The sequence below is a fragment of the Drosophila grimshawi genome, unplaced genomic scaffold, assembly GCF_018153295.1.
Source record: "Drosophila grimshawi isolate 15287-2541.00 unplaced genomic scaffold, ASM1815329v1 contig_848, whole genome shotgun sequence".
NCBI lineage: Eukaryota > Metazoa > Arthropoda > Insecta > Diptera > Drosophilidae > Drosophila > Drosophila grimshawi.
In genome coordinates this window covers 1,203,677-1,224,156 of record NW_025063692.1, presented here as the reverse complement: position 1 = coordinate 1,224,156, position 20,480 = coordinate 1,203,677, and the positions used below count along the sequence as shown (strand labels likewise).

The following is a 20,480-nucleotide window of genomic DNA, read 5'->3' as shown; positions in this document are numbered from 1 at the left end:
GCATTGCTTGAATCGCTTTGGCTCACAAATTGTGTACGCTTATCATTTATCAGCGGCGTCAGCAGAAACAACTTTTGCTTCTGAGAGCTTTTCAGTGAATTCGAGTGTGTGCGAATATTCTGTGCCTGGAAGTGTTGCCATCTCGTTTTTTTCTTTTGTTTTTCATTATAAAACCACGAACGTCTTATTTTATTTTATTTTTTTTTTTCAAATTGTAAGCAGGGCAAAGCAGTTGTAACTTGGTCTTGTGCACGACCATGACATGCATTAAGCCAAATTTGTATGTGGATGCATCCCAAACCACAATAAGGGGTCAACTGCGGCTAAGCGGTAGCATACACTTTCACTCTTTCCGTCTTTTTCACTCTCACTTCCAACATAAGCAAGTTGCCATATCTTCAAACAAGAAATTACATTCATCGCCGAAGATACACATACCCTTTTACCCCAGAGTTAATTTGCCGACAGCTTAATTTATGTTCGCATTTCGAATTAGTTAAATAAATATTTGTTTTCCGCTTTATTAAAAAGTTAAAAATTAAGAAAATATTTCCTCTTTATATAGTTATATTGTAAAAGAAACGGTGACATGTATGCCATGTATGTCGGCGACAGGCGTTGCAGACCTGAACACCAATTTAGAATACCCGCAAGGAAATATTGTTGTTAATGCTGAAAAACAAACCAAAATCGAAAATTTTGTTTATATTAAATGCCGGAAAGTAAGAGCGAAAGACACGACAATTGAATTTAATAAAATGTAGGTGTAAGCCCTATATACCCATTGATGCTTATCACTAATCGAAATATGTTGTACTTATTTTTCGCTCTGCGTGTTACAGACTGCAAACACATCCAGAATGGTTGTCGGATCAAATCATACGCGGCGTAGTGAGACTGCCAGCAGATTTACAAACAGCGGCAGTACCAACACAAATAGCAGCAGCAGCAGCACCACCACCACCACCGTCAACTCCACCAGCGCAACGTCTTCAATTGCAACCGCATCCTCAACGACGGCGGCGGCGGCGACGACGACGACGTTGCCGTCGTCAATGGCGCATAATAACAACAACACCAAAATCCAAAACTCTACTCTTAGCAGCAGCAACAACAACAACGTAAACAGCAGCAGCGGCAACTCACATCATCATCATCAGCAGCAGCATCATCATCATAATCATCATCAGCATCATTATCAGTCGCAGCAGCAGAGCACGACACACCACAGCTCCACATCAACGCCGGCATCATCATTAACAGCATCAGCATCATCTTCCTCATCATCTTCATCTTCATCATCATCGCATGGCGGTGGAGCTGGTGGTGGTGGGGCTGGGAGTGGGAGTGTTGCTGGTAGCCTTAACGGGTGCAACGGCAGCGCCGTTAGTCGTTTATCGCAATCAACGGGCATGTCGCCGCGTGAGCTCTCAGAGAACGATGATCTAGCCACATCGCTGATACTTGACCCGCACCTGGGCTTTCAGACGCACAAAATGAACATACGCTTTAGGCCGCACAAAGTGGGCATCCAGCAGCTGAAGGCGATCGTCGATGATTTCATTCAGACGCAAAACTACGATGTTGCCACACAGTGCATATACGATGGCCCCTGGATTCCCCGCCATCTCAAAACTAAGAACAAAATCGCCACCAAGCGGCTGCACGACCACGTAAGTAGTTAGTCAAGAAATTTGTCTTCTAAAGATGTTGATATTTCGAAGAAAAAAATACAAAAAAGAACAACACCGAACCGATAACGATTTCCAATAGCTAATATACACAGTGATCGCTATTCTTCTCGTGAAAAAAGTAATATCCAAGCAGTTTTTATTATCAATATATCAACATCTTTAAGCTGATTGCGTTCTATCATAAATTCATCGACTAACAAGAGCAACTCTTTTTATCCATGCTGATTAGATTGTGCGATATTTGCGTGTCTTTGACAAGGACAGCGGCTTTGCAATTGAGGCATGCTATCGTTATTCTTTGGAGGAGCAGCGGGGCGCCAAGATCAGCTCGACGAAACGCTGGTCGAAAAACGAGAAAATCGAATGTCTGGTTGGGTGCATTGCGGAACTGACTGAAGCGGAAGAAACGGCGCTGCTGCATTCGGGCAAAAATGATTTCTCTGTGATGTATAGCTGTCGAAAGAATTGCGCACAACTCTGGCTGGGACCCGCTGCCTACATTAATCACGATTGTCGCGCCAATTGCAAATTCCTTGCCACCGGCCGTGACACGGCCTGTGTGAAAGTGCTGCGAGACATTGAGGTTGGCGAGGAGATAACCTGTTTCTATGGCGAGGATTTCTTTGGGGATAGCAATCGGTATTGTGAGTGCGAGACGTGCGAGCGGCGCGGAACTGGGGCATTTGCTGGGAAAAACGCAGCAAACCACATAAACGAAACGACACTAGGCCTGACCAATGGATTGGGCTTGGGTCTCGGCCTGGGCGCTGCCGGCGGCGCCAATGGCGGTGGCTATCGACTGCGCGAGACAGACAATCGCATTAATCGGATCAAGAGTCGCGCCAACAGCACGAACAGCACCTCCAATAGCAACAGCAACGACAGCAGCAATGCCAACAGCAACAGCAATGGCTTAACTACGCAACCGTCAGCTGTGGTGCGGCCCAAGAGCAGCAGCATGGAGCTGAATGCTGTCGCTTTGGTGGACAGGAATAAAGTGCCCATTGTGGTTGTCTCGCCGTTGACAATGAAGGCACTGCGCCAGAAGGGCATGACCAAATACGATGCCGAAATGATAATGGCCAATGCGGCCTACCATCAACAGCAGCAGCAGCAGCAACACCATCAGTTTCACCCACACCTGCCACACACAACAGCATCAGCAGCCGCTGCCGCTGCCGCAGCCGCAACCCATGTGCAGCAGCAACATGTGGAGGCCAGTCAAGCGACGGCCATGCAGAAGCCACAGGCAGCCGCTGAATTGAGTAATGGACGCGCTGTTATCACGCTGCGCAAATCGATGCGTGTGAACAGCACGAGCAGCAGCATTTCCACAGCATCCACTGATGAACCGCTGGCCAGTTATGGCACCAGCAGCACAATAGCACCAGCAACAGTTGCAGCGCCGCCAGCCGTTGCAACAGTACCAGCAACAGTTGCAACCATCGGCAAAGCGCCAGTGGTGCTGATTCCACGCTACAAGCCAGCGGCAGCTCTTGCAGCAGTTCTCCAACAGCAGCAGCAACATCAACATAAGCAGCACCAACAGCAGCAGCAACAACAACAACAGCTGCAAAAACAACAGCAGCAGCAACAACGCCAGCAACAGCGACACCTTCGACGAAGCGAGCGCCAAACGCATCGTCAAAAGATGAATGAAAGCACCGGCTCGGACAGCACACAGCTGCTTGGAAAATATCTAACGGATAGTGAGAGCAGCGACACGGATTTTCAGCAGCAGCTACAACAGCACCAGCAGCAGCAACCCCACAAGGTTTATGTGTGCAGCGAGGCAGCAGCTGAGGCAGCAACAGCAATGCCAACAGCAGCGCCGTCTTCGTCAATGGAGAAGCGTGTAACGCGCAATAGCGCTGGACGCGCAGCCGCAATAGCAATGGCAACAAACACAGCAACAATAACTGCCCTCAACAACAGCAGCAGCAACAACAGCAACAACAACATTAACAGCAGCAGTAGCAGCAGCAACTTTAAAACAACGATTACAAATTGTAATAATTTAAATAGTAGTAATAGCTGTAGAAATAATGTTAGCGGTAGATATAGTGATCGCAAGCAAAAGCCGAGCGAGCCAACAGCAGCAGCGACGGCAACGGCGACGACGGCATCGATAGCAACAACGTTAACGTTATCAAACATTGCGCAATGCACGCCGACGCCCTCGTCGTCTTACTGCTCGGCGGGCGACCAACAGCAGCAACAACATCAACAGCAGCAGCTACAGGCAACGGCAGCAGCAGCGGCAGCACGAAAGAACCTCATGTCCACTTTTGAGCATGCAACAAAGCGTCAGGCAACAACAGCAACAACAGCAGCAATAGCAGCAGCACCATCAGCAGTTGCAACAGCCGATTTTGCTGCGGAGCAGCCGGGCAAGCAGAAGCGCAGTAGACGCGCCGCAGCGCTTGTAGCTGCACAGCATATACATTGCGAAGCCGTTGGTAACGTGCAGCAACGCAAGAGACAACAACAACAGCAGCCAGCAGCAGGAGCAGCAACAATAACGGCAACAACAGCGGCAGCATTAGCAAAAATAAGCAGCAGCGCTGTGGAGCCGCTGCTTAAAACGCCCGCACGACGGCTGAAGCTAACATTGCGCATGAAGCGTTCGCCCATACTGGATGAAGTATTTGAACTGGGAACCAGCCTCAGCGAGGAGCGTCAACATGCACTGCACAATGGCACCAACAGCGGCAACAGAGCAAGTGCGCACGGCAACAGTGTAACAACTGCTGGCGGCGGTGCAAGCAGCAAAAATGGTATCAATGCCTCCCACAATGCCAGCAGTAGTAGCAGCAGCACTGGCATTGAATATGAGATCTTACGCATGGAGGGCATATCAGAGCATGGCAACGATGATGATGATGACGAAGATGAGGAGGGGGAGGAGGAGGAGGACGACGACGATGATGATGACGAGGAGGATGAAGAACAGGACGACGAGGAGCTAGAAGTGGAGGAAGAAGAGCGCGAAGAGGAGCAAGTAGAAATGGAGCAAGCACCTGCAGTTGAAAGCGAAAGCGATGCCACAGAGTGGCGGCGCTGTAAAGAAAAAACGCGGCGTAGTCGACGCAGCGCCTTAATAACTGCAACATCATCCCCGCCGCCAGCACCAGCAATGCCTCTCATAAGCAGCAACAGCATCTATGGCACTCCGCAAAAAAAAAGACTGCGCCTGATTTTCGGTAACGAGTCCCACACAATAGACATTCCACCAGCAACAACAACAATCGCAACACCATCTGTAAAAGCAGCAGCAACTTCCGGCAGCGGTATTGATGAGCTCAATTGCAGCGGGATCAGTGCAAGTGAAGAATCCTTTAATGCTTCCTACGCCAGCAGCACCAACGTCAGCGGCAGCGGCACCAGTATGACTGTCAATACTTCCTCGCTTAACAGCACGCCCACATCCACGGCTTCTATGGCCGATGATGTACCTGTTGAGTCAGCGACAACAACATCAACGTCAACAGCAACAACGCACCCAGCAACAGTAGCAGTATCTGCAGCAGTAACATCCATGGCAACATTAGCAACTCGACAGCCCGCAGCCGATTCGCCAACATCAACAACATCCAGCGTCAGTTCATTTCAATCGGCCTGCACTTCAACAACTAATTTTTTTACACGCTCAAAATCTCCAATTTGCTATCAGATGAACGGCAGCCGCAGCAACAGCAGCTATAACATGGCCTACTACCAACAGCAGCATCAGCAGCAGCAACAACAACAACAGCAGCACCAACAACAGCAGCAGCAGCAGTGCAAATTTGGCATCAGCAGCAGCAGCATCAAACGTGCTGCGGAGCTGACGCAGGCTGTTGTCAGTAGTAGCAACAGCAACAGTAACAGCAACAATAACAGCAGCCACAGCAACAGTAGCAACAACAGCTCAACAATAACGAGCAGCAATGGCGCAACTGGCGGACCGAGCAGCGGTTCCAGCTCGCACAGCTTTCTGCCACAAGCTCTGACTATGACCAAGCACACGTTTGGCACATGTGCTCTGGTGGCACCCACCAGCTTTGCTGGTCTACAGCAACAACAACAGCATCAGCAGCACCAGAATCATCATCAGCAGCAGCAGCATCATCATCAGCAGCAGACAACAAAGCTGGTAGCTGAACAGCAGCAGCTGCCGTCGTCAACCTCGCCGCAGCAGCAGCTGCCATAACAAACAACACATCATCACCATCAACAACTACAACATAGCAACAAATAACCAACGACTGATCTCTATGCAAATTGACTGCACTGCTGCCATTGCCAACAAAAAAAAAAAACAAAAAACAAAAAAAAAAAACAACAAAAAAAGAGAAAAAGAAAAGAAAAAGAAAACAAAGAAAAGAACAACACTTCATAACAACTGCGCTGCGTCTGTCCTTGCCTCCTGCTGCTTGCCTTGCTTTAGTTCGCGTCTGCAGGTGTGTCCCTGTCTCACTCTCACTCTCTGAATCCCTTAGCAGCAGTCTGGCAACTCTCTTTTGCGTTAAGTGCCGCCTATTTGCTTGTGTGGGACTATCACATACATATGTATATGAGTAACAGTTGTGTAAATGTAAATTCAGAGTAGGCAATTCTAGATAAAAAGGATAAAATAGATAACAACATACAAACAAAAGCAAAAAACAACAATGATCAGCCAAACTCTATAAAAAATATTTTTGCAAATCTTTGATTATACATTTCTTTTTTTTTTGCATTTTTTCTATTTCTTTCTCCTCTCTCTCTCTTTTTCTCTCTCACTCTCTCTCTCTCTCTCTTTCGCCATTACAGATGGATATTTAAAGCATAAAAGTAGCAAAAAAGCGATTGTTAAACAAAGTGTTGGTGGTGGTAATGATAATAATGATAAAGAGCAAGATGATGAGATTAATATGAATAATAATAATAATAACAACAACAATACCAATTATAATAATTGTAATTATAACGGCAGCAGCAGCAACAACAATTTCATAGTTAAAAAATTAAGAGTAGAATTAAAACGCATACAAATCATGTACAGTTGAAATGAAACAAAACGCTAAACGATGTAATGGTGAACAAAACAATATGTTAACAAAGTGACGCACCAACAACAAACAACAACAAGAGCAACGTCAGAAGCAGCAGCGCAGCATCATCAGCATCAAAAACAACAAAAATAAGAGCATCGAGGAATATATATTATTTTCATTGATTGAAGCAGGGAGGCAAATCAAAACCGCAACAATCATAACATTTTCCAAATGTTCTCTATCACTCTCTCGCAAACTGAGTGAAGAAGAGAAGAAACGAAAAACATAATTTAACAAGGAAGAACAGCTATCTTAGGCACGCCGAAGATTACATACCCTTGCAGACCGGAGTATTGCGGTAGATGTAGGCTTTTGTAAATTTTGGGTAAGGGAGTGGGTGTGGCCGAAAATTCCTAGTAACCTTCCTTCTAAATTTGGCAACTCTAGCTCTTAACGGGAGATATTGGACGATATTTGAAGGACATCGCCAACAATCTATCAGCCTTAAAATTGTGGAAGATATGTGGCTTTATCGATTTAAGACTATCGATTTTATCGATTTCTTGGACGTAGCACTCCAATTTTTACACTTTGACGCGGGCGCAGACCAGTAGATGTTCCATGTTACAAGGGCGATATCTTCGGTATCAAAGTATAATTAAAAATGTCCGATATTTCTAATTTTCGAGGATAATAAGTCTCACATTTATTGAGATTTATCCGGATATCTTAGTTCACAATCTTTCGATAATTTCTATGGAAACTATATGAAATAGTTATTCGATCCGGTCGATTTCGACATTTACTGTATGCAGTACAAAATCGGATGGGTTTCAAGTTGCGTCAAGATAGCTTTAAGACTTAGGACTAAGTTTGAATAGTTATATCGACTCGGCTATTGATATATATGGGACTGGACACTTGTCCTTTTTTGTGTTACGCGCTTCACGGCAAAAAATCGGATACCCTCTGCAAGGGTATAAAAACGTATGACAAAAATTATATTCTAAACGCAATGCACACATACAGAACTAAATAAACAAACACACAACATACATATACAGACACTGACAGACACAACCACAAACGCAATTAGCAGCGGTTTTAGACGCCTTACAACTAAAATTAAATCTATAAATATTATAACAATTATATATAATATGTGTATATGAAGATGAAACGAAGGAATACAACAAAAACAAATCAGATCTGTAAGCTCAACAAAGCTGCAGAACAAGAACAACATCAAAACCAACAAAAACAACAACAATAGCAGCAAACAATTGAAAACACAATAGCATCAAAGCAATAAATACAAACTCAATTTACAAAGCCAATACATATACATAATTAATGAATATACTTAAATAAAGAAGAGAGAATTATGCAAGAATAGGAAACCAAATTAAATTCACGACAAATTACTTGTAAATACAAACAAACAAAAGCTACAAAATATAAAATCTACTTAAATTATAGCTAACACTGTAGACTAAGGAGTCACCTAGCAAAACTGGGTTTATATAGTAGAGACCTGTGCAGGTTTTGTGAGAGAGAGGAGGAATCCTCGATACACATCCTGGCAGAGTGTGTCGCCTTAGCTAGAAGAAGAGCAGCCTCCTAGGGGCGCATGTTTTGAAGTGCAAAGACATAGAAGACCTCAACCCAACAAAGATCCTCGTATTCGTGCGGGAGTTGGGGCTGATGGAAGAGCTGGGCTGATGGAAGAGCTATAAGCTCAGAAGGGGGCACAATAGATCAAATAGGTCGCGGTGCAGTTTTCCCCCCTAGTAATAATAACAAATTATAGCTAAAACAAATGGAGTACATATATTTAAAAATAAAAATGCAAAACAGGAAATCAACATTAAAATAAACGCTGCAAATTGAAAAAAAAAAACACGTATATATATATTTTATAACTTGCGTGTATATAAAAAAAACACAACAATATTATTGCACATTTTGTAATTGTTTCTTTCGTTTTGTTGTTGCATTCACCACACACAAAAAGAAAAATTTTAATATTTCCAAAAGTAAGAAACAAAATCAAACATAAACATACGTACATTTGTATATGTATTTAAGCACTCGATATGCAAAATTCAGAGGATTGTGTTATTCATTGCAAAACTTACATTTTTTGTAGTGTTCATGTTGCTAATTTTAGTTTATTTTTAATAATTTAATTTTACGCATAGTACACACATACACACACAAAAATGTATTTGGCCTACAAATCAGTTTTGAATATTTTTTTTTGTTTTCGCCTAAGTTATATTTTAAAGTATAGCATATTAATTAGCAATTATACAAACTATATTTACAAATACAAGTATATTACCCGCGTAAAGTACGGCGTGCTCCATATGCTTCAAATGATATCCTTGCCTCAGAGAAATCGGTGTCATTATAGGGGGGATTCGCATGCTGAGGTGGTCCTTGGGGGCATCCAAGTTGGGCGTGGCAAGCAATGCACGCCGGCAATAGCTAGATTTATTTTATTTAAACGGTTTTCTTAATATAAGAACATACACATATACTGATTCATATGTAATTATGCAGTGTATTCTTTTGTATTGCACAGCAGCAGCGGCAAACATTCATAAAAATAATAAACTAAACAAATTAGGTTTTAATCACATTACTTTTTCATCATTTCTTTTATTCTCATTCCACAGCCACTCAATATATATGTGCAGATAGTCATACTGTTATTTTATAACAGTATTATATATTAAATGTGTTTTAATTTAATCAAACTAACTCTTAAATGCAGATTTGTTAGGTTATGTGTTCAACACTTGCCGCCTTTGCATATGCAGACATTTAATTAATTATTGTTCAGGCGATGGAATATCTCTTATAGATTCAGAGAAATCTGTAAAGCTGAATCGCATGCTCTTATGCACCACAGCAGTTTTTGGCTCGTGCATCATCAGCAGCTGTCTTTCTTTTGTTGGTGGATTTGTCTTTGCATTTGAGTTTTTTTCAAATTGCAAGTTGATAGGTATTACCTTCCTTTAGCAAATATAACAAGCAGCAGGAGATTGGTGTAAAACACGCGTTTTTATTTGTTTCGACCCTCATATTCAAGAGTCGTGCATTTTACCCTATGACATACTATGCTATGGATTAATGTGTTTATGTGTGTGTGGCTGTATCGCCGGCAGAATGAGTGCTAAGACAATGATATTTGCATGTTTTTTATTTTTTGTTGTGCGCTGCTGGCATTAGTGGCCATACTTCTGGAAGTCCCATTCACGATTATCTAGTGGGCACACCTGGCGCGTCTTTAGCCAACGCGATATGCAATGGAAATGAAAGGCATGATTGCAAACGCCCCAAGCAACGGTGCACTCCTCGCTAGTAGCCGATGCCTGGTTGGCTTGGCACTCAATGCACAGGTCCATTATATGATTCCGGCAAATAGCGCAGTTATCCACAACGATATCTGAAAAATGCGCGATGTGAATACATAATTTTCATAATAACTAGGCTTTGCGTAGACTTACCCCAGGCCCAGAGCGCCACCGCATTCCACTGTTGCCAAAATTGTATACGAGCATAAAGGAAAATTAGTAACACGCTAACAATGACTTTGCCAATTCGCCATTTTATTTTTTCATTTGCTATAAACCTTTTCTTACCTTTTTGACTTCGAAACGTTTCTTCTCGCCCTTGCTGCTGCTGGACGGAACCTCAAACTCTTCCTCATCGACCTCCATTTATCTTGTTTGCTGTTAATTAAGCCGTCTAATTCCACAGTTAAAACAATATAGGATGGAATATGGATAGCAGCATCGATACATTAACACAAACGAGTCAACGGTCACATTGATAACCAAACGATCTAATATCGATGCTTTTCATAATCGATGTTAGCGTTTTTGTCCTTTGGCGTGTTGCGAAATGTATTTATTTTTCCGATTTCTAAATAAATACTACAAAAATACTTATAGCCGAAGAGTATTTTAGGTATTTTTGGGATCGAGGCATGCGGTCATACTAATTGCACAAAAGTGTGAAATTTGGACGGTTGCACGTGTTTTGTTATTTTGCTGTTGTGATTTACGTTTTGGCCCAAAACATACTACGCAACAGAGGGACGTGCAACAAACTGATGGAGGACGTCGACTATTCCGGCGTTAGCCCATTGGGCGCTGACAGCAGAAACAGTGCAAATGCTGCGATGATATTGTGCTGTGAATGTGGCGTTGCGATCCAACCGAATCCAGCCAATATGTGTGTAACTTGTCTCAGAAATCATGTTGACATTACGGAGAATATACCGAAGCAAGCGGTGCTGCATTTCTGTCGCAACTGTGAACGGTATCTGCAGCCTCCCAACGAGTGGGTGCAGGCATCACTCGAATCCCGAGAGCTACTCGCTGTCTGCCTGAAGAAGCTGAAGGGTCTCAAGGAGGTGAAATTGGTCGATGCGGGCTTCATCTGGACCGAACAGCACTCGAAGCGCATCAAGGTCAAACTGACCGTACACGGCGAAATCTCTGGCGGCACCGTGCTGCAGCAGGTCTTCATTGTGGAGTTCACCGTACAGAATCAGATGTGCGACGATTGCCATCGCACCGAGGCGAAGGACTTCTGGAGATGCCTGGTACAGGTGCGTCAGCGTGCCGAAAACAAAAAGACCTTCTACTACCTGGAGCAGCTTATACTGAAATACAAAGCTCATGAGAATACGCTGGGCATCAAGCCGGAGCACGGCGGCTTAGATTTCTACTATGTGAGCGAGAATCATGCGCGTCGCATGGTCGATTTTCTGCAAACAATGGTGCCCGCCAAGGTGACCACGTCGAAGCGCCTCATTTCACATGATATACACAGCAACAACTACAACTACAAGTACTCGTGGTCGGTGGAAATTGCGCCCATATCAAAGGATAGCGCTGTCTGCTTGACGAAAAAGCTCCGTCAGCAGCTGGGCAACATTTCACCCGTTTGTCTGGTGAATCGCGTCTCGAGCAGCATTCATCTAATCGATCCGATGACAGCACAAATCGCAGAGATCACCACACAGTTATATTTTCGTGCGCCATTCGAGGCCATCTGCAATCCCAAGCAGCTGGTCGAGTATGTGGTCATGGATATTGATATCATACACGATAAGGATCGTAAGAGCTATCCTGGTCAGGGCACAGTCTCCTTTAAGCATGCCCTGTGCGACATTTGGGTTGTACGGGCCTCAGAGCTGGGCATCAACGATAATCCCATACACACACGCTCCCATTTGGGCCATCTGCTCAAAGTGGGTGACTCCGTTATGGGCTATAACACTGGAGAGGCGAACATCAATGATGCCGAATTCGATAAGTTGTCACCGGAACTAATCCCGGATGTGGTACTCGTGCGCAAACACTACGATCGCCAGGCGCGCCTCAATCAGCGTCTGTGGAAGATAAAGCATTTGGCTGATGAAGCCACCGATGAGCGCAGCAAATATGACTATCACGAGTTCCTCGACGACATCGAAGAAAACGTTGAAATTCGTGGCCAGATCAACGTTTATCGTGATAGCAAGAAAACAATACCCGTCGACGTGCAGCCAGATGGCGCTGATCTTCCACAGATAACGCTTGCCGAAATGCTGGAAGATATGACCCTTGAGTGTGCCGACGATGAAATGGGCGATGCTGATGGCGACGGTGAAGCGGCTCAACAGCCCGAGCCTCAGATGTAAAAATTCTAGTTTTAATTTCTTTTATGTTTATTTACACATATATGTATATTTGCAGAATAAAACAAAAGTGAATTAGATTTGGCTGATTATTAACTCTTAATATCTGATCTTGCCTTTGAGGACTGGTAGAAGGAGTGTTTGCTCTCTTGCTCAGGAAATACTTTTCTATCCTAATACTATATAGTAAAGTTTTGAAACTTCATACAGATTACACCTTAGGAATTATCAAGGATGAAGAGTTCATTTATTTCTGTTGAACTCGATCACTTCAGAGAATTTTTTAAAGATCTGATTATCAATTTGCTTTTCACATCTTTATATAGATCCTACTCGATCGAAAAGTCATTTTTATACGAATACACTTGTTCTGCATTTGGAAAATCTGTTTACAGATCTTATTAGTTCTTCGTATATATATCAGGCACTGTATCATAGTTGCCGTTAGGTTGATTGGTGGGAATTGGAAGTACACAATATGAAATCAATATTTAAAACTGACTTTAATTTTTTTTTTTTTTGAAATATCGGATTGAAAAAAATTGGTAAGCTCGCATTCCAAAAAGGCGATTCTAATATCTTGATTGACAGTGTAATTTGCTATACTTTAATTTGAATTTTCACCATAATTTTTGCAAACACACAATTCGAAAGTTTTGTTTCAAAAATGAGAATTTTCGATTTTAGGCTCTTGAACAAGTCGGATCGTTGGCTCGAGCTCAGATTCATTAGCAGATCTGAGTATTGTTTAATTTTCTTGCAACTCCAATTAGTTTCTAATTTAAAGCAAATCAACTAAACATAAATATAACAGTTGGGAAAATGATTACTTCAAGTTGTAACAATGTGATAGGTTTGTGGCACTTTCGCATCGCAATTGGAACCATTTTAAAGACAAGTGATTTGTCAATAGCGTTGATTAGATCTCAGTGGCTGTAACTAATGCTTGAACTAATGCTAATACATAAGCAGAGCGGGTAGCACCTGCATATCAGTGTATGTGTGTGTGTGTCCCATGCTTTGTACTTGCGGTTGGACATTGTTTGCTCAAGCTCACACAGTGGCGTCTAGGACAGACCCAACTTGGGCTTCTCCTTGAAGAAGTAGACATCGTCGCAGTCACAGAGATGTGAGGCCTCCAGATCGACCAGCACCTGCTTGATGATAGGCAGAATATGCTTGCGGGTGGCCTGGACGTTATGCTGACGCAAATAGCAGCCGCCTAAAAAGTTCGTCTCCACCTCGTGTGGATGCAGCTGCAACGGCGGCGACTGCGATTCTAGCAGTGCCAGGCGCACGCGTTCCACTAGCTGCCTCTGACCCGTCAGCGAGATGAGCGCCACGTCGCGCTGCACCTGACCGCCGCCAGTCTGGGGGGGCACGAGCATTCCCAGTATGACAAGCAGATTGCTGCCGGCAGCAAACTGACGTATTGCAAGCTCAGCATCGCTCTTTTCTATGAAATCCCGCGCCAGCATTGGCAGACCAGCTATCGGCACTGTATGGCGTTCGGTTTGTAGTTGCTTCATATCCTTGCGCAGCACTTCCGTTAGCGACAACTTGCTTATGTCGGCGCGTGCGGTGACCAGCTCATCGAAGAGCTGCTGACGCCGTCGTATATTCCCCTCTTCAGAAGAATCGTCGCTATGCTGCTGCATCTGCTCCAGCTGATCAACCATTAACAAATCGCTTGGGCAAAAGCGTTTTGCTGCTGACGAAAAATTGATAGTGTCCAGCAGGATGGTCGCATGCAGTAGCTGCGTTACGCGACTGGAGCGTGGCTGCTCCTCGGCCAAATAGCGTTCGCCGACTAAAGTCGCACAGGATCCAATCTCGGGCTCAATCTGCCGCACACAGTGTGCGGGCAGCAACTGCATCACTGCATTTTGCTCCAAGGGCCGATGGTCGAGTATTTCGCTAACATTGGCAGCTAATTGGCTGATATGATGATCAACTAGTATGACATCAATATCACTGGCCAACTGATTGGGCAGATCGTCGCGAAAGAGCAGCATTTCCTCATTGATGTCACACTTGTTGAACATGTGCCCCACCTCCGTTTTCAATGGATAATCTATGCGTGGTATATTCAACACCGGTACATAGTCGTGCTCCTGTTGTCGCTGAGCGTAGATAAAGGCTAGCGTGACGGCGGACACTGCCGAGTCCAGATCGCACGACTCATTCCCAATCACCAGATGTAGTTTGCGTGCGCTGTCAGTTGTCGTCCTCTCGGGTACATACTATAAGGGTGGAGAAGGTTTTATCATATGCATATGCACATATGTTAAAGGAAATCACATCGACGCGTTGGCTGCCACAAGAGTTTTACCACTTACGCGACTTAGCGTTGAACGCGCTTGCATCAGAAAACGCAAAAAACACATTTCCCAAGCACAAACAGCGCGTACAGCTCGAAATTACATGAAATAAATATCGAACTTCAGGAATGCGAAAGCTACAGTTGTCAACTAATAAATAATCGATTCCCGAACCCGAAAAGCACAATATATCGATAACAGTTAATTGGCAGCGTCATTGCCTAACACTGCAAGTTACGCATAGTGCGAATACAATCACCCGCCCTCCACAATTTATAACAATAGACAAACAAACATAACGGTCAACATGATTTTTAAAGCTGTAGATTATTCAAATATACATACATATATAGTTGTAAACTTACTAAACTTCGTAACGTAATGTAATCGGAAAAACACAGTTATAACAAGCCTAATTTTGAGTACCACCAATGCTGACAGGCGGATTAGCCGAGTCTTTTTGCTTTAAGCTTTTTTCGAAACGCTCAAATTCACTATTTGCCACTTTGTCCACCTCATCAAAGACCTGTTCCACGGACTCAACTTCTGGTATATAGAATTGTAGCATGTTCTGCACACCATTCTTTAGGGTGACAATAGAACTGGGGCACGATGAGCAAGAGCCCTGCATCTTCAACTTAACGACGCCTTTCTCGTAACTAATGAAAACAATATCGCCGCCATCCTCTTGCACTGTTGGCCGGATGCGTGTATCCAATAATTCTTTTATCATCATGACAGTCTCATCATCGTCCTCCAAAATTTCTGTATCTGCATTTGGCCGCGCCTCGTGTAGTATGGGCAAACCGCTGGCAAAGAAATCCATAATGACGGCAAACACTTCCGGCTTTATCAGACCCCATTCTCCATTTTCCTCTTTGGATATGGTAATGAAATCGGAGCCAAAGAACACAGCACGTACGCCTTCCACGCGAAACAATAATTTAGCTGCAAATGGACGAAGTTAGACAATCATACATCTTGGCAAACAAATTGCCTTACCCAACGGACTGCAATGCGCCGCTGTGGCACTGGGAAAGTCGTAAGTATTCCCTTTGCCAAGCACCTCAACTCCGGGCAAGAACTTTAAGCTGTCTGGATTCGGTGTGTCCTGCGTCTGAATGAACATGCTGCGCTTCGTTATCTGTAGTGCCAATGTTTCCAATGGCTTCCGTAGGAGCATCTGTTGTTTTGTAAGATCAACAGCAAGTGTTGAATATGTTTTACGTGCCGACGAAGACGCCGATGCCGACGCAGCCATGTGCATGCAGTCTGTGGATGCATGCTGACAGCTGGCAACAAAACAACAAATCCATAAAATTCATATGACGAAGCAAATCTTAATAGTTACTTACATTATTTGAGTTGCACCAAGGCGTATATTACGCAAAGGACTTTTAGCTGCGTAAGAAATTAATTTCGACATTTTGCGTATGTAATCTTTTTGTTGTAATCGATACAATGTACTAACAATGCATCAGCTGTTATGTTCAATGTTGCCAGACAGTCCGAATACGAGAAATCAGCTGTCGCTTAAGATTGTATTTCATATTCGTGATTAGGCACCATTTTCAAAAGTCGACACTGTTTGAATCGATGCTGATCCGTCCGTCAGTCCAAACTGCTTTATGTTCATAGATTTTAATGCCAAAAATATTGCCAATCCTTTTGAATCTCTTTTTGTTCGTGATTGTTGTTGCTGTTGAATAATAATAAATCCACCCAAGCATCTACATAAATTGTATTTTCCAATTTACCCGCTACACTCCGTTAAGACTGTGCGCAGAGTACTTCTTTATATAGATTATAATATCGATAACTTTTTATTAAATTATGTATATAATTACAGGTTAAAACCAACTGAAGCTTGTGTGTGTAACGTAGTGTTTGACAAGTTTGTAGTCTTCTAATTAAGGATTAAGTTGCTGACATTTGCAATATTATGCCTCGTAGACAAAGTTTGTGTTGAACAAAGTGTTGCAAACACTTACAGCCACATTGCGGCGAGCTATTTTCTTGGAACGTCCGGTAGCGACGAACTCCTCATCGTCTACAATGACTCCCAAGCGCTGCATTATATTTGGCTTGTTGCCGACAGTGCCATCATCTATGTATGTGAGCCCGGGACGCATCTGTAAGTTGAACAAAACGGAATGTTTAGTGGAGTCTCACTAATTACAGTTATTAGTTCACTTACAACGCATAGCAATGTGGCTGGATGCATTGTCTCCCAGTTGGGCGGCAGCTCCGTGCGTACGGGCGGCTTCTTTGGCTCCTTTGGAATGACTGGAGCAGCCGCAGATGGTGAATTTGGATCGACTGGCTGAACAGATGTACTGGCAACCGTTGGATGCATTTCGGGCACAACAAATCCCTCTCGCTCCCATTCGGCGAAAAGTTTGTAAATGGCAAACGAGGCCAAATTCAGCATGGGCACATCATCCTCCGGTTGAGTATCGGTGCTTTCAGCCTCGTTGGTATCCGTCTCCACATCGGTGTGTAATTTTTTAAAGCGTGGCATCATTTTGGCTATTATGTAATCGCGCAAAGCCTTCTCGCAAGCCTGATTCTTGGCGGCCATCTTCGACTGTCCTTTGCCCTCGTACTGCGCGGCATTAACGGTGACTATGGCGGTGAAGCCGCCATCCGGATTGCTATTAATTGTAAAGTCACTAATGTTAATGCCCTTCACCTCGTTCAGGGCCATTAGAGCATTCTTGGGTAGCATCGACTTGCGCAGTTGCCGATTCTGGCGCAATTTCTTACCACGTGTCCGTTCTGTACAAAAAAAGTGAAATAAATTAACTTTAATTCTTTTAAATACTGAACATGCGACGCTCTAAGAACCAGATAGCGGACTCATGCGGCATTCTCAAGGGTAGGCACTTGAGGCTTGCCTCCATAGGGTCACGCTATTCTTAGAGATCCCAGAGGATCGCAGGAGACAGGAGATATATTGCGGTCGCCTGACAAGCGGCTGCGTTAGATAAAGGAACATATGTATGTATATTTAAGAATTGCCAATAAAATAAAGGTCTGCTCGTTAGAGCAGACAGTTTGAATCTAAGCGACGTTCCATCGCGTTGACAACACACAATAAGTCTTTCACACAAATTTTTGATGCATACTACGTACCGGATGACTTCTTGCGCTTCTGGAAAATTTTTTTGAACGGTATTTTTCCACCATTATCAGCTTCCATCATGGTGTAGAAGCCCGAGGCGTTTTCATTTTTGACGACAGTACCAGTTGCCTCCTGCACATTTGCCTTTGCGTCGACCATTTGCTCGTCTTTGCTCAATATTGGAATATTCATCGACTCAACGTGATCCACCTGCTGCTGCGATCCTAAAGTAGGTGCTGCTGATGGGCCAACAAGCGGTGGCACGACCGATGGGTTAGCCGCAACTGCATTCGGATTCTAAATAAAGTCGAATATTAGTAACATACGCTCCTGGGGCAACAATTTTGTTCTTAAATTTTTTGCTTTTTTATTTTCAACAAGAAAAATTATTTGCCAAGTCCTTAAGAAAGTATATTCAAAATTATTCTTAACCAATGGGCAAACAAAATCGGTCTTATTCTTTTTTTGTTATTAAATTAAATTTTAAAATTAATATTGTTGGGCTGTTATTTGAGTTCAAAATGTATGTTAACTAAACTTTCTTTAATATAGCATGCGTTTAAATAGTTTCAAGTCATTATAAAAAATAATAAACCAAAAAAGAATAGATTTTCTTTTTAATTAATCACATTTTTTTGAGGTATTTAGCATTTATATTCTTTAATTGCGTTTTTTTTATAGCGCAATTAAGCATATTTTACTATTGATTAATTATTAGGTATTGAAATCTCTATAATTTTGTTAAAACCATAACACGAACAAAAGATTTTTTATGCTTGATATAAAAGATTTGAACAAAAAGGAACTGAAATTTTGTGTCAATTTTAAAATGAAAAATATTGCAGAGAACAAAATGTAAACAATATTGAAAAGAAAAAAGCAAAACAGTGAAGGTCCGTCCCAGTTTATTATTGAATTGTTGGCTTAAGCTATGAGCACAGGCAAACAAAATGTTGCGCCTGTTTTGCTTATGTATATGTAGTATGTAATACCAATCTCGAAATGTCTTACATGCCATTCAAAGGGATCTATTACCGGCGTGGTCGCAGGCTTTTATCTCAGCACGTGTGCCGGCGGTTCTACTAAAAACCATAGTTCAGGAATAGCCATGACCACTCCAACAACACAAAGTGCCCAAACGAATCGTGCAGACGCACTGCTCCAACGTAACCGTGAGCCGACCATTGGATCAATCAATCACACTAACCAAATGTTTGGCAACGGGCGCCATCCATAGCTGCCAATCACAAAAACTCCCCATGGATTCTGTGGATGGTCACCTATGCTGTCACCGAACCAGGCTGAATTTGGTTTGGCCAAATCAATTCATCATTTCAAGTTAGCGATTTTTCGTTTGGGTAATCAAGTGAAGTAAATGATCATTGCTATCTAACGCTAAACTAATAATTTTTGTTACAATTTTGGGTGAATTGATTTTCAGCAGTCCTCAAAGTAACCAGGATCGCAAGTCCAGCTGTTTAACTCAATTGTCCAGGGCACCACCACCGAAATGCAGTCCAGTTTTACGTATGTATGTATGTGTGGGTGTATGTATGTGTGTGTGTGTGGGGGGGTGCATGTTCTTCTTGGACAGCAGCGAACAGTGGGCAGGGGTGTGGACAACGCTTGGCACTTGCGATTAAGGAAACTTTTAGGGGCTATTGCAAATAAAATCACAATTGGTTTGAGACACACATTTTCAATTTGTGCGCTGTAAATTATATAAATAAAAATTGAATTACTATTATTGCAAAAAAATGTGATATACAATTGAAGATGATGCATATGCCCGCATATGTGTATGTATTCATGTACGTATGATGCATCTACTGGTGTTGCCACACTGTTGTCTGAAAAACAACTGAATCAAAATGGCAAATCTAGTACATACCTACACATACAGACATATATGCGAATATAAGTGCTTCTATGTGCATATTGTATGTGACGATTTACTCTTCCTAATGTATGTATACCAGTATTGATTAGATACTCTGTACACACACACGCATGCATCAAATCACATATACATATACATATACATATACATATACATATACATATATATATATATATATGCACTCTGTGTTTGTACCAACGTTTGTATGTACATACAAGAGGTTAGAGATGTAACGCAAAAATACAACTGAATAGTTAGGTACATGTAGATACATACATATATACATGTATGCATATGTATGAACGTATACACCATTCATAAAAAGCCTGGCACTAAATATATTACATTTGCAAAAGACATACATACACATATGCACGAACTATAGAATGGTATGAAATTATTGAATGACCGCTCTTATATATTGCAATAATGATGTACGTTGATGTACATATGTATGTGTACCTGTTTGCAAATATGTACTATAAGAAAAATGTGGAAGGTATGCACTTACGTAAAAACCTCCCGAAACAAACTGTTTGCCTGCAAAGATTCGAATGCGATCCATTTTTATAAATTTCGCTCGACAAATTTACGACTTGTTAAACACGACTTCACATCCTACAAACGCTTTGTGAATTTCAACACGATTAAATTAGTGTCGGACACATCGTACTATCGAAGTAACATCGATCTATCGATGTTACATCGATAGTACGATGTTTTGA

The 20,480-nt window shown here is 42.7% G+C and overlaps 6 protein-coding genes across 6 annotated transcripts; 2 read left to right on the top strand and 4 right to left on the bottom strand.

The window, feature by feature from the left end:
• Positions 1-1,165: 1,165 nt before the first annotated feature.
• Positions 1,166-6,005, top strand: LOC6569283 (histone-lysine N-methyltransferase Suv4-20). The gene is made up of 2 exons (XM_032741281.1): positions 1,166-1,673; positions 1,924-6,005. Exons 1-2 carry the CDS (start codon positions 1,413-1,415, stop codon positions 5,884-5,886), a joined length of 4,224 nt encoding a protein of 1,407 aa, XP_032597172.1. The 5' UTR covers positions 1,166-1,412; the 3' UTR covers positions 5,887-6,005.
• A 3,757-nt stretch (positions 6,006-9,762) lies between these two features.
• Positions 9,763-10,595, bottom strand: LOC6569282 (RING-box protein 1A). The gene is made up of 3 exons (XM_001995510.2): positions 10,363-10,595; positions 10,228-10,255; positions 9,763-10,166 (listed from the first exon to the last, which is right to left on the bottom strand). Exons 1-3 carry the CDS (start codon positions 10,438-10,440, stop codon positions 9,946-9,948), a joined length of 327 nt encoding a protein of 108 aa, XP_001995546.1. The 5' UTR covers positions 10,441-10,595; the 3' UTR covers positions 9,763-9,945.
• A 132-nt stretch (positions 10,596-10,727) lies between these two features.
• On the top strand, positions 10,728-12,513 carry LOC6569281 (60S ribosomal export protein NMD3). Its single transcript, XM_001995509.2, has one exon. The coding sequence runs from the start codon at positions 10,836-10,838 to the stop codon at positions 12,411-12,413; it is 1,578 nt and encodes a 525-aa protein (XP_001995545.1). The 5' UTR covers positions 10,728-10,835; the 3' UTR covers positions 12,414-12,513.
• Positions 12,514-13,118: 605 nt separating this feature from the next.
• Positions 13,119-14,883, bottom strand: LOC6569280 (exopolyphosphatase PRUNE1). Its single transcript, XM_001995508.2, has 2 exons — positions 14,750-14,883; positions 13,119-14,653 (listed from the first exon to the last, which is right to left on the bottom strand). The coding sequence occupies exons 1-2, from the start codon at positions 14,795-14,797 to the stop codon at positions 13,478-13,480; spliced, it is 1,224 nt and encodes a 407-aa protein (XP_001995544.1). The 5' UTR covers positions 14,798-14,883; the 3' UTR covers positions 13,119-13,477.
• Positions 14,884-15,039: 156 nt separating this feature from the next.
• On the bottom strand, positions 15,040-16,194 carry LOC6569279 (NFU1 iron-sulfur cluster scaffold homolog, mitochondrial). The gene is made up of 3 exons (XM_001995507.3): positions 16,087-16,194; positions 15,734-16,023; positions 15,040-15,679 (listed from the first exon to the last, which is right to left on the bottom strand). The coding sequence occupies exons 1-3, from the start codon at positions 16,155-16,157 to the stop codon at positions 15,144-15,146; spliced, it is 897 nt and encodes a 298-aa protein (XP_001995543.1). The 5' UTR covers positions 16,158-16,194; the 3' UTR covers positions 15,040-15,143.
• A 337-nt stretch (positions 16,195-16,531) lies between these two features.
• On the bottom strand, positions 16,532-20,457 carry LOC6569278 (double-stranded RNA-specific editase 1). The gene is made up of 4 exons (XM_001995506.3): positions 20,267-20,457; positions 17,867-18,152; positions 16,929-17,509; positions 16,532-16,863 (listed from the first exon to the last, which is right to left on the bottom strand). The coding sequence occupies exons 1-4, from the start codon at positions 20,318-20,320 to the stop codon at positions 16,672-16,674; spliced, it is 1,113 nt and encodes a 370-aa protein (XP_001995542.2). The 5' UTR covers positions 20,321-20,457; the 3' UTR covers positions 16,532-16,671.
• Between the last annotated feature and the right edge of the window lie 23 nt (positions 20,458-20,480).

What these genes read in the sequence shown, in the direction of transcription:
- LOC6569278 (XM_001995506.3), bottom strand. Translation starts at nt 20,320, where the DNA reads ATGGATCGCATTCGAATCTTTGCAGGCAAACAGTTTGTTTCGGGAGGT. An exon ending in GAAGCGCAAGAAGTCATCCG is followed by an intron (nt 17,510 to 17,866) that starts GTACGTAGTATG and finishes TTTTTTGTACAG; the next exon opens with AACGGACACGTGGTAAGAAA. An exon ending in CAGCCACATTGCTATGCGTT is followed by an intron (nt 16,864 to 16,928) that starts GTAAGTGAACTA and finishes TTCAACTTACAG; the next exon opens with ATGCGTCCCGGGCTCACATA.
- LOC6569282 (XM_001995510.2), bottom strand. Translation starts at nt 10,440, where the DNA reads ATGGAGGTCGATGAGGAAGAGTTTGAGGTTCCGTCCAGCAGCAGCAAG. An exon ending in AACGTTTCGAAGTCAAAAAG is followed by an intron (nt 10,256 to 10,362) that starts GTAAGAAAAGGT and finishes TTTTGGCAACAG; the next exon opens with TGGAATGCGGTGGCGCTCTG. An exon ending in GGTGGCGCTCTGGGCCTGGG is followed by an intron (nt 10,167 to 10,227) that starts GTAAGTCTACGC and finishes CGCATTTTTCAG; the next exon opens with ATATCGTTGTGGATAACTGC.
- LOC6569281 (XM_001995509.2), top strand. Translation starts at nt 10,836, where the DNA reads ATGGAGGACGTCGACTATTCCGGCGTTAGCCCATTGGGCGCTGACAGC.
- LOC6569279 (XM_001995507.3), bottom strand. Translation starts at nt 16,157, where the DNA reads ATGTCGAAATTAATTTCTTACGCAGCTAAAAGTCCTTTGCGTAATATA. An exon ending in CTTGGTGCAACTCAAATAAT is followed by an intron (nt 16,024 to 16,086) that starts GTAAGTAACTAT and finishes TTTTGTTGCCAG; the next exon opens with CTGTCAGCATGCATCCACAG. An exon ending in GGCGCATTGCAGTCCGTTGG is followed by an intron (nt 15,680 to 15,733) that starts GTAAGGCAATTT and finishes GTCCATTTGCAG; the next exon opens with CTAAATTATTGTTTCGCGTG.
- LOC6569280 (XM_001995508.2), bottom strand. Translation starts at nt 14,797, where the DNA reads ATGTGTTTTTTGCGTTTTCTGATGCAAGCGCGTTCAACGCTAAGTCGC. An exon ending in CGCGTTCAACGCTAAGTCGC is followed by an intron (nt 14,654 to 14,749) that starts GTAAGTGGTAAA and finishes CCACCCTTATAG; the next exon opens with TATGTACCCGAGAGGACGAC.
- LOC6569283 (XM_032741281.1), top strand. Translation starts at nt 1,413, where the DNA reads ATGTCGCCGCGTGAGCTCTCAGAGAACGATGATCTAGCCACATCGCTG. An exon ending in CCAAGCGGCTGCACGACCAC is followed by an intron (nt 1,674 to 1,923) that starts GTAAGTAGTTAG and finishes CATGCTGATTAG; the next exon opens with ATTGTGCGATATTTGCGTGT.